This window comes from Aplysia californica, unplaced genomic scaffold (assembly GCF_000002075.1).
Source record: "Aplysia californica isolate F4 #8 unplaced genomic scaffold, AplCal3.0 scaffold00250, whole genome shotgun sequence".
In the NCBI taxonomy this organism is placed as follows: Eukaryota; Metazoa; Mollusca; class Gastropoda; order Aplysiida; family Aplysiidae; genus Aplysia; species Aplysia californica.
This window is the reverse complement of record NW_004797520.1, coordinates 227,151-241,049: the sequence shown is the minus strand read 5'-3', so window position 1 is coordinate 241,049 and position 13,899 is coordinate 227,151. Positions and strand designations below refer to the sequence as shown.

At 40.0% G+C, this 13,899-nt stretch overlaps 1 protein-coding gene across 1 annotated transcript; it reads left to right on the top strand.

The window, feature by feature from the left end:
* Positions 1-403: 403 nt before the first annotated feature.
* On the top strand, positions 404-11,811 carry LOC101864396 (dolichyl-diphosphooligosaccharide--protein glycosyltransferase subunit 1). Its single transcript, XM_005100504.1, has 11 exons — positions 404-843; positions 3,243-3,298; positions 3,988-4,108; positions 4,672-4,860; positions 5,738-5,944; positions 6,394-6,586; positions 7,463-7,562; positions 8,233-8,371; positions 9,230-9,349; positions 9,856-10,101; positions 11,047-11,811. The coding sequence occupies exons 1-11, from the start codon at positions 595-597 to the stop codon at positions 11,227-11,229; spliced, it is 1,803 nt and encodes a 600-aa protein (XP_005100561.1). The 5' UTR covers positions 404-594; the 3' UTR covers positions 11,230-11,811.
* The last annotated feature ends 2,088 nt before the right edge of the window (positions 11,812-13,899 follow it).

Sequence of the window (13,899 nt, the reverse complement as noted above, 5' to 3'; positions counted from 1 at the left end):
CACACACACACACACACACACACACATACACACGGTGTATGGGAATGAGTGAGTGTGCTTTGGGTCTGGAGATGAAATTTTAAACATAGGCTAGGCCTAGGGCCGCGAAATGTGTTGTAATTATTGTTACCAAGGATGTGTTAGCGTTTGTCGTTTGTTACCAGGCTGTTGAGGTTACTGGGTGGTTTTCTCCTCCAACGACAATGGTGGCACATATTCCCCATAGACTTAAAGGCTAATATAATGCATGTAATATGCAGTATAGTGTAAAGTATTTTATAGCCTATATTATCAGCATTGGTATAGGCACCCGCATTCTCTCGCTACAAAAATTGACTCTTTTTCTCAAAGAAGATCATTCTTAGACCGCCCGAAATGAAAAATCTGGGGGACCGATTTATTTCGTTTCGAGAAGATGAAAAGGGGATGCTTACTTTTTTATAAGTTTGTGCCAACACGGCGATCCCAACTGAAACTTCCGGACTGCCACAGCTCGTGGAAGAATACGATTCGCCGGTGAAATTTCCACCGGCTTTTGTTTTTGCTAAGCCTTCTTGAGAAGTGCAGTGTCGCATTTCTCAAAAATAAAGCATCATGCACTCAAAAGTGCTTCTTGTTCTCCTTCTTAGCGTTTTTGTAGCGGTATTCTGTAAAACAAACCAGGATACCATTGACAAAAATGTCGTGAATTCTAAGGTGGAACGAAAGCTGGACATTTCTTCTCATCTTGTCAAGACCGTGACAACCGTTACGATAGAAAATAAAGGTTCAACTGCTGTCCGTTCTTACCTTTTTGCACTTGATCCTTCCCTGAAAGACAGTCTGTCTTTTATTGGGGCAGTGGTGAGTTACATTTTTGTTGGCAAGTAGGGTTCTGTTTGACCCACCCACCCCCCTCTGAAAGTGAAAGTGATGACCAACTCAACTCTTGAGTGTAGCAGTAGCAGAATAATTCTAATGATAATGAATGCCTCAATTCTCAATTAGGCCAATGTCTAATTTCTTGCCCTCTTCCTTAATTTAGATTATTTGGCATTCTCCAGTTTTGGCCCCTAGAGTACTGGATATAAATCTAGATCTCTAGATCTAGATAGGAGGCTAACTAACTTAAATATTTGGTATCAAATTCAATTTTTTATCTGAAGGTGAAAGAGCGGGAGATAGCCAAGCAGCTATTCCAGCTAGATTAGATTGTAGATCTTTATTTCTCTTGTTTTTAACAAGGCTTGCCCCTTTGACCTAATAAAAATATGGGGGGTTTCAGGGGGAGGTATGATCGCTCATCAGACGCATCGGCACGCGCGTAGAAAAACTTACAAGATCTAGATCTAGATTCTAGATTTCTAATCGTTTAGAACCAGAAGTAATCGTCGGTAAACCCACACTCCATAGATCAAGATTTTAGATCTAGATCTAGATTTTCTTGTAGTCCGTTGGTACCAAAACTGTATTATCCCGATTATTTTACTTTCACTCCCAGAGGTAAAAAAACCGGGAGGGTTGCAAGGAAGCATCCCCCTCCCTCTCCCCCTCCATTTTTTCAATTGTAATTTGATATGTGTAAAATTAGGTTGGAAATTTTGTCTAAAATAATTGATTTGCAACAGTTACAGTTCTAATGGCTGTGTAATGTGATCACATGAAGCTACAGCGACCACCTAGCACCCCTCTGTGATTGGCCCAAATATAGATGACATTTCCGCCATCTGTTTTTGTCGTCTTCCGGGGTTTCACCCCAAGTCCAAGACTCTTGGGTTTCCCTCACAAATAAATGTTGACTAGATTCGTCTAGATCTTGCCGTGTTTGGGGGTTGTTTTTTTTTTTGGGGGGGGTTGGTATTAATCTGTGTTATCTTTTATTTTATAAACAATCTCTGCATTTCTCGTTCCATAAATTTACCTTTTCTCCTTTAATTTGTACACACACACACACACCGCACGCAAATACAAAACACACAAGCGTGTGCTCACACACATACAAAACACACAAGCGTGTGCTCACACACATACATACACATACAAGCTCGTGCATACACACGCGCGTGCACGCACTCACACAGCCCAAGCAGTCGGTGATGAAACCTAGACATCTAGTGTCGTAGTCGTAGCCCATCGCGCACTAAGCGGCAACGCGGATCTACCATGGTGAGATCTAGTCAACTGGCGAGGGAAGCCCCGGAAGACGACCAAAATAGATGGCGGAAATACTTCATCTATATTTGGTCCAATCACAGATGTATGCTAGGTGCTCGCTGCAGCTTCATGTAATGTGATCTTCAGCAAAAAATATGGCCGTTTGGCATACACACACACACACCCCCCCCCCCCCCCCCCTCTGAGGGAGTGAAAGTAAAACATTTTCTTACCTTGATTTAGAATAGAAAGCTGCAAAATGTTGACTTCTTCAGTTAGCCCTCTATTCATTCAGCATTACATTATTTTTCTGTCACAAGCAATACATAGTTGGCTGCTAGACTGTAGACTGTCTAAACTTAGTAGACTAACATGTTATGCTGTTCCTTGAATTTACTTCTGTTTGAAATAAAATGTCAGCAAGGATTGAGGTGACCCCTGAATACACAAATATCTCAGGAGAAATTCCAAATTTTCAGTTTATGGCTAAGGGCATCATTTTGGTGAATGGGAGTAATTCGGTAAAGAGCGACCACTATTAAACAGTCTAGAATAGATTTGGAGTCAGATTAAGGATATGAGTTGGTTTAGGGTTAGGTTTCTTTCTTTTTTTGTGTGTGTGTTGGGGTGGTTGCTCGCAATGGAAGTCCTTCCTTGGTAAAGTTGTAGTAGTTGATTTTCTGGACATGATGATCTTTTTATTCTAAATGAGGCCTAGGCGGTCTTTATTGCAAAATCATTTTTTGTAAGTTGTTTTGTCTTTTACTAGATCTAGAAATTTGTGCAGTGATGAAGATAATCACTTCCGTTGGGAGGACTTCCGTAACGAGCGACCACTGGAGAAGAACATTGGGGTTGGGTCTCTTCTTTATTGTCTTTGTTGGGGTGGTCGCTCGTTAGGAAAGTCCTTCCCTTCAGTGTCTTAGAGACGAAGTGATTGTCTCACTGATTCTAGACTGATCAAAGCTGTGTTTTTTTATGCGGAGGGAGGGTGGTTGCCTCTTTTCAATTGTCAGTTTTTGAGAATAGGCTCATGGCCATTGTACTTTCCAATATCTTGTTTTAACGACTTTAAAAACAAAAAGGGTTTGTTTTTTTTTCATTTTCAGACCAAGGATGACAAGGAGAAACTGGCAGTCAAGTCTACATCTGTGTCTGGAGAAAGGTGATTTAATATTTATTTTGAAATATTTCTAAAGCTGTATTTTTGTCCCACTTTACAACTAATCAAAATTGTGTCCAATGCTTAAAAAGCATTAGTTAAGTTTGAGTGTTGTTTACACTTGTGAAGTGTCTGACCCTCGAAAGTTGATAGTTCAAGCTGTGTACTTTTCTTATGCCAGTCGGTCATTTTTTTTTGTAATGATAAAAGCTGGGCGGAAATTTTCCCCTTGTTTGTGTAATTGAAATTTAAGATCAGTAACTACGATATCCATCCTCAGTTTTCATTTAAGATGCGAATGGGTACTTCAGAATATGAAGAAATACAAAAATTGATGGGTACTTGTAAGTGGCAGGAGAATTAAGAGGGAGGGAAAATGGAGTTGTGTTTTTTTTTTGCCATGTGTCAGCAATGTCAAGCTGTTGTATTTGTCCACACAGACTACGCTTCAACGAAGCAGGCCTCACACGGAAGAGAGAAACATTTGAGAAAGAATTTTTAAAATAAATAGTTTAGTTGTGAAATAGCCTACAGTTCAGTGGGATTTTTTTCTTGCCTGCAGAACCCTGCTTTGTTAGCTTTTTTTCTGTTACTGATATAGAATTAAAGCTAATTACATTGTGAAATTGTTGTGGTCTTTTTTTACATTTTGAATTGTTTCTTTTTTTTTCTTTTTTTTTTTTTGGTGACAGTGGCAAGACCTTCTTCCGAGTTGAACTGCAGCCTGCCCTAGATGGTGGCAAAACTGTCGCCATTGAAGTAGAAGCAGTTTTCTCTCATGTTCTCCAGCCATACCCATCAGAAATTACACAGGTACTGTTCACTTTGCGACATTTTGTCAATCATTGTCTTATCCTTTAGCTGTCCTTGAGGACTGTGTGTGCTTTTCATGTGCTGCCAAAAGCCTTGACGTACTGACTGACACTGTCTTTTTGATGGACAATTATTCAAGATTCTGGTTTTCTGCTTTGTAGAGCATTAATGTATTCTCTCTCTCTCTCTCTCTCTCTCTCTCTCTCTCTCTCTCTCTCTCTCTCTCTCTCTCTCTCTCTCTCTCTCTCTCTCTCTCTCTCTCTCTCTCCTCTCTCCTCTCTCCTCTCTCTCTCTCTCTCTATATATATATATATATATAATATATACACACACACAGGGTACTTTTTCGCTCATGCTTACTGTTATACATCCTGGCCTGTTTGCTGTTAGGTATTTACAGGCAGTGATGTTGAGAATATCTTTCTTTTAAAAAAATATATATATTTTAAGATTTAACAGTCACATGACCTGATCATGTCTTTCTTGCTCTAAAAATATATTAATGGGCATTGATTTTAAAACCGTGTAGTAACGTTTATCTTTCATGTCCTTTCCTTGAATAGGCTGAGAAGCAGCTGGTTGTCCTGGAAGCCAGCCTGTACTTCTACTCTCCCTACTCAACCGCCACCCAGACCACGACCGTCACCACTACCAACTCCAACGTTGAGTCGTACACCAAGACCAAGCCTGTGTCTCAGAGCGACACTACAATCAACTATGGCCCGTATGAAGATAAAGCTCCTTTCTCAGAGGTATACTCTCGGGTCATCTGTTGCTCAGTTTGTCCAGGTTGAACTCTGTTGTGTCCTTTTGAAAAATTGTTGTCTCGTCCATGATGTATTTTCTGTGTTGTGCACTTTAAATTGGTCGCTTCTAAGCACAAGGGGGCTATCCCAAAAAGTACTGTTTTGAGAAAATCGAAGGTAAAGTTGTTGGCGTGTGTTCAGTTTGTTTAAAAGACAAGGAGAGTTTTCTCTATAACCAAACAAATGTACGCACCAATGAAACCAGACTTCTCCTGTCGGTCCCACTTTTGGTGTAGGTAAAGATTTCTGGAACCCCCCCCCCAAATCTGGGTTAGCCCGCTTGTCCTTAAAAGCAACCAACTGGTGGTTATGAGTTCTATGTTTCAAACTGAAAGTGGATTACTTAAAGCTCTCTAAATTTCGATCCTGGTCCATTTCTTCAGCAGTTCCCACGTATATAGCCCAACCTCCTTGTGGAAAGGGATGGGAGAACTATGCTTTTTTACCAGGTAGCAATCACTTTCCACATTATTGGCTTATGTTGCTGTAAATGTGTGGATGGTCGATATCAAACAGGATAGACCACAGATATCTTAATATGAACATAAGACACAGAACACCACCACGCCATGTTGGTCAGCTCTACACGCTAAGTGCAATGACTCTTTTATTGAAGCATGGATAGTTGTTTCCTTTGGCTTCTACTAATCAGCCAAAACATTAGGGTACACCGAAACATAGGGTACATTATAATGTTACAGTAGCCTACATAATAGTTAGGTCAATACTTAAGATTGCACCAGTATTTACTAATGATCGCCCTCAATATAATACTTCTGCTGTTAACTCAAAATTAAATGTGTGTTATTGTTCCATCTTACAGGCACCACTGAGAGTCCATGAGGAAAACAACAGTCCATTCATCACCGTGACGACCATGGACCGGGTGATAGAAGTGTCTCACTGGGGCAACATTGCCGTGGAAGAGCACATTGATATGAAGCACACCGGAGCCAAGCTCAAGGGGCCCTTCTCCAGGTTCGACTATCAGAGACAGCAGGACGGATACGCCTCGGTGAAGAGCTTCAGGGTAAGATGTGCACTTGAGTCAGTATCTTTTTATTGTTCTCTGTGGTCATACCATCGGTCTTCAGTTGTCATATTAGTAGTACATCACTTTTGTTTGATTTGTTTAGAATTTATTTCTGGTTATATTACTGTGCCCTTTTTCATTTTTCGTTCCCTTTAATTGGATGGCGTACTTTTAATTTATAGAGTTACAATAATATTTTTAACGCTTTTATTACTTTATTACAATATACTGTATCAATGGACACTGTGGTCACTTGCCTTTGGTGATTGTTAATTTTTTTTCTTTAAGCTTGAGGACTTGGTTTGGTTTTTGTTGTTTTTTTACTTGAATGAAGCATTTGGACAGTTTTGGTAATGTTATCTGTGCGTATTTTTTAATCGCCTTTGAATGTCTGTTTCGCTGCAGAGGTAGTCACGCTGTCTTATATATTTTCCTTGTTTATCCAGACAATCCTGCCTGCCTCAGCTCGGGACGTTTACTACCGCGATGAGATCGGCAACATTTCCACTTCCAACATGAAGGAGCTGGATGAGTCTGTGGACGTTGAGCTGAGGCCTCGGTTCCCCCTGTTCGGTGGCTGGAAGACAAGATATTTCCTTGGCTACAATGTGCCCAGCTACGAGTATCTCTTCTTCAAAGGTATTCTTACAGATAATTGGCCGCTTTTAAGCACGAGGGGACTGTCCCGAAAAATGCTGTTTTGAGAAAATCGAAGGTGAAGTTTTTGCCCCTGGTTCGGTTTCTATAAAAGAAAAGGAGAGTTTTCTCTTTATCCAAACGAATATACACACCAATGAAACCAAACTACTCCTATAGGTGGAGCAATGTCCACTTTTGGTGTCTGTCAAGATTTCTGGAAACCCCTGGAATGTGGGTTACCCCGCTTAATCTTATAAGCAACCGATTAAAATTTGATTCAAGCTCATCGGAGACCCTGTTTGGATAACCCCTTCACCGCGAGAGAAGAGACATAACTCCACACATATACAACAAAGTTTTAATTCAGTCAGCGGTCAATGTTTTAAGGCCCATCCCTATTTTTCATTTTGTGATGGATAGTCTACTGATCAGATCTAGTTCTATCCTTTCCTTTTTCTAAGTAGCTGTTTGATTCATCTAGATCAAAATCTTAATCCTTTAGATTCCATAGCGGAAAAGGTCAATATTACTGAGATTGAATATTCAAATGACCCTAACTCTCTTTCTTGTAGCCCTGTAGTGACACTAAAAATTTTGACAAACGCAGAAGTTTTTGCATGCTGAAAGTCAGGCTAGTATTGTAGAATGAGATTTCCTTTTAATTAGTGACAGGAAAGCTTCTGATGGTTGTGAGGGTGAAACTTCCGCTAATTTCTGAAGTAAGTCATCTTTACCATGGACTGTTCATGGACAGCTCAGTGGTCTTTTTGTCAGTGTGTTGAGCTCTAAGGTTAATAGCTTGTTTTAAGTCTTTGCTTTGACGTTTTTACGAAGACGGTTGGCATTGTTCTGATTGTTGTGTTCTTGTTCCACCAGGTGATCAGTATGCTCTGAAGATGCGCTTTGTTGACCACATTTACGATGACATGCTTGTGGACCAGCTTCAGCTGAAGATCATTCTGCCCGAGGGAGCAAAGTACGTAAATGCTGGACTTTGATCAAGAGCTTAAGTTGGCTGGCGTGGAGCTTTAGATTTCTGATACTTTTGATTTTATTTTGAGACTTTTTGATAAGGATAGTATTTGTGTGGGTAGTTGGCGGGTGCTCTGGTGTGGTTTGCTTCGTCTTTCCTATCAAACATCTATCGTCCTTATCTCTCCTCCTTCTTCTTTTGTGTTTGTTACTCTCTTGTAATGCCTCTAATCTTCGGCACTTATATGACTTTATTGTGTTGCTAGTGCCTTAAAACTTTTAGGAAAAAGGAAAAAAGATAGTATTTTTGTTGTTTGTTGTATGGTAGGTGACATGTTGTTGAGAGACCTACAGGTTGATTGTCAGTCGCAGCCAGCCTGTGTCCTTAAAAATGCTGGCAGAGCATTCGTTCCCTTCGGGTGTTGTCGCTCTTTTGAAATGGGATATGGTATGAATTTCCACAACAGAATTGCCTTTGTTATTGTATGAAGTCTGATAAGTTGGATAAATCCCTAAAATTGTGCTGTAGAATTTGTCCTTTTTCAGTTAAAAATTGTCTTCTTAAAAGCATAAGCTAGGAATTTTGTTTTTGATGTTTACTACATTTCAATGCAGAGTGTAGGTATGAAAATAATACGTATATATTTAAATATATAAATATTATTTTTTTTTAGGAACATTGAACTGAAGGTGCCTTTTGATGTTGAAAGAAAGGGTGATGAAATCCACTACACCTACCTGGACACTTTGGGTCGCCCAGTTGTTGTACTTAACAAAGTCGGCTTGGTGGAGCAACACATCCAGGACTTTGAGGTAATTATATCTTTTGACAAGTTGTCTGAAACTGAAAAGTTGTGCTATTAAGGGGTCTGATTTTCTATTTTCTTCTATGTGTCACTGGGTTTTGGTTTTGTTTTGCTGGGGGAGTTGTTGTGTATAAGATACAAGTAAATATTTGAGCTTGGTCATCATTTTGTATTTTTGTTTGGGAAATGGGCTCAATTTTTTTTATGGCAGTAGTAATAGGTTTTATATTCCAGTGAGTGACTGTGTTTGGTGGTTTGAATTTATCCTGTTATGATGCAGAGTGATGTCACTTTGATTCAACCATTTTTATGCATTTATTTATTTTTAAAATCCTTTTGAAGGACAAATGCATTTGAAATGGAACCTACTTTGGGTAGATATACCCTCAACAAACATATGGCCGGACTTGTAAACAAAAGAGCTTTGTGATATCTTACTCAATGTTACTTTGATTTTTCTTGGAATTAGTCTAAAGTTGCTGTGTCAAAGATGTAAGTTTGCCATTTGCTGTTTGCTTCTGCCAGTGTAAATGGCACTCTGGTCTTCCCTTTTGTCCCTTTGCCAGAGACTTCATCAAGTCTCTCTTCTATCTATCAGCACATAACAAAACACACACACTCACACACACAGTGGGTGGTTGGCAGGTGCTCTAGTGTGGTTCGCTCTTTCTTTCCTATCAAACATCTATCGTCCTGATCTCTCCTCCTTCTTTTTTCTGTTTGATACTCTCTTGTAACACCTCTGATCTTCGGCACTTATATGACCTTATTGTGTTGCAAGTGCCGTAAAGCTCTTACTAAAACTAAACGCACACACAAGTACCTTTCTTATGTCTCATGTTATGAATGTTCATTTTTGTTCCAGCTGCACTACACTTTCCCCAAGTACCTGCTCCTCCAAGAGCCCTTGTTGCTGGTCGGCGCTTTCTACCTGCTCTTTTTGATCGTCATCATCTACGTGCGTCTGGACTTTGCCATTACCAAGGTGAGATTTTCTTGTGCAAAGAATTTCCACACATTCGTATTTTTTGTTTCTGTGGTTGATGGAGTTGTCAGCTGTGTTCCCTGGTCTATGGGTGCTTATTTTGATTATATTGATGGAGAGTAGTGAGGTTTCTGAGGCCCAGAGGTGAGGTGTTTGGCTCTCCTGCCTCTCGTTATTTTCGTTCAAATTGATGGCTAGATGCAAGACACCGGCAAGCACCCATTGTGCAATATATGATTTATCTTTCTATAATTCATAAAAAGCTGGGCTTAAAGTTTTAAATCTATTTTTAACAGTATTTCAGAATATCCTTCTACCATTTCTGAGTTTTTCCTGACGCCGCACATTAAATTTCACTTATCTGTGGGTTTTAAAGAACTCTGCCATCAAACACATACATTGAAGTAAGAAATTATAATTTTTGTAAATGTTCTCTTATATGGTTGGGCAATATTGAGCATTTTAGCATCTACTCTTTGCTGAAACATGCTAAATTTTCCTTTCAGGATGAGGCGAAGGAGAGTCGCATGCGTGTGTCTAGCCTGGTGGATGAGGTTCAGAGCATCCATGACCGCAGGAGCGCCCTGTACCAGAGCTACGATGACGCCATCAACAAGTTCAAGTCCAGCAAGGACCTGGCCGCTTTCCAGAGCAGCCGTAAGAAGATTGACGCCGACTACAAGCAACTTTCCCAACAGATTCAGAACCTGCAGGCTCAACTCAAGGCCGAGGGCTCTGATGCTGCTGAAAAGGTACGGTGTTCCCTATGTTGTGCTGATAGTTTAGTATTGTGTCCTTATCAGTTTACTGGATAGGGAACATTATGTCTGTCACCTTACGGTGGAAGACACACACACACACAAAAAAACTTGGGGGGGGGGGGGGTAATTTTTTATGTCCACAGTTTAGATCATTTAGGAGGCAGGATTCGATCCGACTGGTTTGGTTTACATGAAAGAATTTTTAAGACAGAATTGCAGTGAACTTAATTATTGTCATTATCTGATGCATGAAGATCAAATGTGGGTACGGCGTATAGGTTTAAATATGATTTTTTTTAATATTGTGATTTGGGTGGCAGTGGGAACTCATGTTCACCTTCGCTTTCAACTCATTTCAAAACTTCCAGTTGAAAATCGATGACTGTTCTTATCCTTTCCCTCTGACCTTGATGTTCCTATTGTTGTTGCTACTGCACATATATAACTATTTCTCCGTGAACTTGTTTTGTATTTATTACCTATACAGTATGGCGGGGGTTTTTTTAAAGTTGTTTTATTTTACTTGTTTATTCTCATTGCTGTTTTCCACAATTTTCTGTGGGTATCTGGTGAGTCCCCTCTTGTATGGTCTGCATATGCTTCATATATCTCTAATTTTTCTTTATATGGGTAACTAGAGGATGTGCAGTAGGTAGTTGGGGGGTGTTCTGGTGTGGTTTGTTCCTTATTTCCTCCCTTGTAACATCTCTAATCTTTGGCACGAATATATGACATTTTTTGTGTTGCAAATGCTATAAAACTTACTAAAACAGATGGTACCACTTATAGATGTCCTACTTTTTTTTTCTCTCTCTTTGCTGTCCTACTGTTTCCCTGTACTAAATGACCGTTATTGTGTCGATGTGCTTCTCTTTCCTCAAACTCGCAACATCATTTCATGGAGACTTAACTCTGAACTGTTCCAACCATCCTCAGGTTGGAGAGCTGCAACGCTTCGACAGCCAGTACAAGGAACAGATCGGCCTGGCCATCACTTCTGCGGAAAAGCTGGTGTCCGGCAAACTGGGCCGCCAGCAGTACCTGGACGCTGAATCTGCCACCACTGCCAAGTGTGAAGATATCTATAAGAAAATGGAAGCTCTGCGCGCAAACTTATAAACTGAATAGCTTACACATCCGTATGCAGCTCATACCATTTAGTTGTTCTGTTTCGATGGATTTTAAAAAATATATATTTTAAAGCACTTTGTTAATCATACTTTCCACACATTGACAGTGTTTATAAATAAAGGCGTATGCTTCATGTTTGTTTTACTTAAAGAATTGGATGTATGTGTGAGTGATATAATGGCTTGTGACTGTCTTGTGATCGGTGTTCAGGAAAGGCTCGAAATGTTCTTTTTGTTTTAGCTGAGTTTTACTTTCTGTCACTCAGTTTGAATTGTATGCCTTTATTTTTTTTTTTATTCTTCAATGGCTTTATATTTGGTTTTGTTTTAAATTGTTCCTGTTGTTTTTCCGTTTTTGTATTTTGACGTTCAGTCATAGGAAGACATGGAGTTGTTTGTTGTTCTGTATCATCCGAGTTTGAGCTTGAGTGGCAAGTGAGTTAGGTACAGATGAGGTACAGATGGCTGATGCTGTGGTACTTGTTGAAGAGCTCAGAAAGTTTCTTCTGATTGGCACTTGATGTTTGTTCAATATTTGTGTTAAAAAAAAATAAACTTAAAAAATGTAAAACTGCTCTGTGTTTGTCATGTGACTGAAGTGACAGTACCTGCGTCAGTCTGTTTTACTCGTCGTTTGATTAATTTTTCTTTTATTTTAGAGTCATGAGCCACTATTTCACTATGTGGGTGGTTAGAAGGTGCTCCTGTGTTGTTTGCTTCCCCGAGTATGTGGGTGGTTAGCGGGTGCTCTGGTGTGGTTGGCTTCTTTTTTCCTATGAAACGTCTATCGTCCTTATCTTCCCCTCCTCCTTTTTTTATGTTTGTTACTCTCTTGTATCTGGATCGGAAAAGTAGTACTCTCTTGTAATACCTCTAATCTTCTGGCGCTCATATGACCTTATGCAGTTGTGAGCACCGTAAAACCTCTACTAAAAACAAAACGAGTATCTCAACCTTTCTGCTGGGATCTTGTGTCCCTCTCAACCTGGTTTGGCTTTGACAGGCAGGATCGAAAACCCTCCTACATGATCTAGATTGTATAAATATGAGCGTAAAAACACCTACATCTGTTTTAAATCCCTAGTAGTTAGAAGTAGTAGTACTAGTAGTAGCTACAATCTTCGGCCCTTGTATGACCTATTCCTGATTCAAGTGCAGTAAAATTCTTTCCAAACTAAAATTAATTATACACTACTGCACAGCAGGACTTTTTTAAAATTTCCTTTCTATCAGCTTTTTTTTTTGTGGAGCCTGGGGTACTGAGTAGACATTTTGCATGGGTGATTGGTGGGTGCTCTGGTGCGGTGTGCTCCTTTTTTATCAAAATGTTATGTCATCCTCATCCCCCCTCCTTCTTTTCTGTGTTTGTTATTCTCTTGTAACACCTCTAATCACTAATCTTCAGTGGGAGGTTGGTGGGTGCTCTGGTGTGGTTTGCTTCTTCTTTCCTATGAAACATCTATCGTCCTTATCTCCCCTTCTTCTTTTTTATGTTTGTTACTCTCTTGTAACACCTCTAATCTTCTGGCGCTCGTATGACCTTATGCAGTTGCGAGCGCCGTAAAACTAAACTAAAACACTTACTTGACGTACTAAAACTAAACTAATACATTTTTGCTTTACACTCCACATTCTAAAGATGTGAGTTTGATTCTCCGTAAGGGAGGATTTATTTCATCAATCATCACCATCTTTCTGCTGGAGTACAGTGTACTTAAACTTAAACCCCATCGCATCTCTCCCTAAGAACAAATTTGTTAATTTGTTAAGCAAGAACTGATCAACTCGCTGACAACTTTTTGACATCACTCACTCACAAGTCAGAAACACAAGTTTGCGCATATTTCATAGTGAGCTTGTGCTTGTCTGTCTGCTAGTACTAGTACTAGACTAGACAGAAGATAAAGATAGTGGGGTTAGTGGCTTGGGAAGAAGCTTTAGGGAAGGGGAGAAAGAGAGAGACACATCATGCGCACACGCACACACACACATACTAATACTATTATTACTATACACACACACACACCGACGATTTACACAGGAACAGAAAAACATAGGCCTACATACCACTCGAAAGAGAAGTGTATGTTATTATGGTTATGAGAGAGACTGGTGGTTATTTATACTATTACTATACTAATAGAGAGGGAAGGTGGGAATAGGGAAGGAGAGATTAGAAGAGGGAGACGCACATCCAGACTGATCGAAAAAGAAGATAGACCGGGGGGGGGGGGGGGGAGAGCAGTATAGTATGGAAGGAGAGAAGTAGAGATAGTTTGTTTTAGTTTTAGTAAGTGTCTTACGGTACTTGTAACGCAACGGGGTCGTAAGTATAAGTGCTGAAGATAAGATGTGTTTCGATAAAGAAACGAACACAAAAAAGGAGGAGATATAAAAAGGATGGATGTTTGATAGGAAAGAAGGATGGGAGATAATAAGGATGGGTGTTTGATAGGAAAGAAGAAACAAACCACACCACAGCACCCGCCAACCACCCACATAGAGACGGGAAGAGAGAGACACGGGCACAGAGGGAGAGGGGGGGGGCATAGGAACAGTTAAGACACACGCCAAGATAGAGAGGGGGGAAGGGTAGCGAAAAAACCTTAGGGACGGAGAGATAGGAAGAGACAGAGAATAGGGGCAGGGAAGAAAAAGT

Excerpts from the sequence above, each read along its gene's own strand:
- LOC101864396 (XM_005100504.1), top strand. The coding sequence starts at position 595 with ATGCACTCAAAAGTGCTTCTTGTTCTCCTTCTTAGCGTTTTTGTAGCG. Across the intron at positions 4,109-4,671 it reads ACCCATCAGAAATTACACAG|GCTGAGAAGCAGCTGGTTGT; the intron begins GTACTGTTCACT and ends TTCCTTGAATAG. Across the intron at positions 8,372-9,229 it reads AACACATCCAGGACTTTGAG|CTGCACTACACTTTCCCCAA; the intron begins GTAATTATATCT and ends TTTTTGTTCCAG.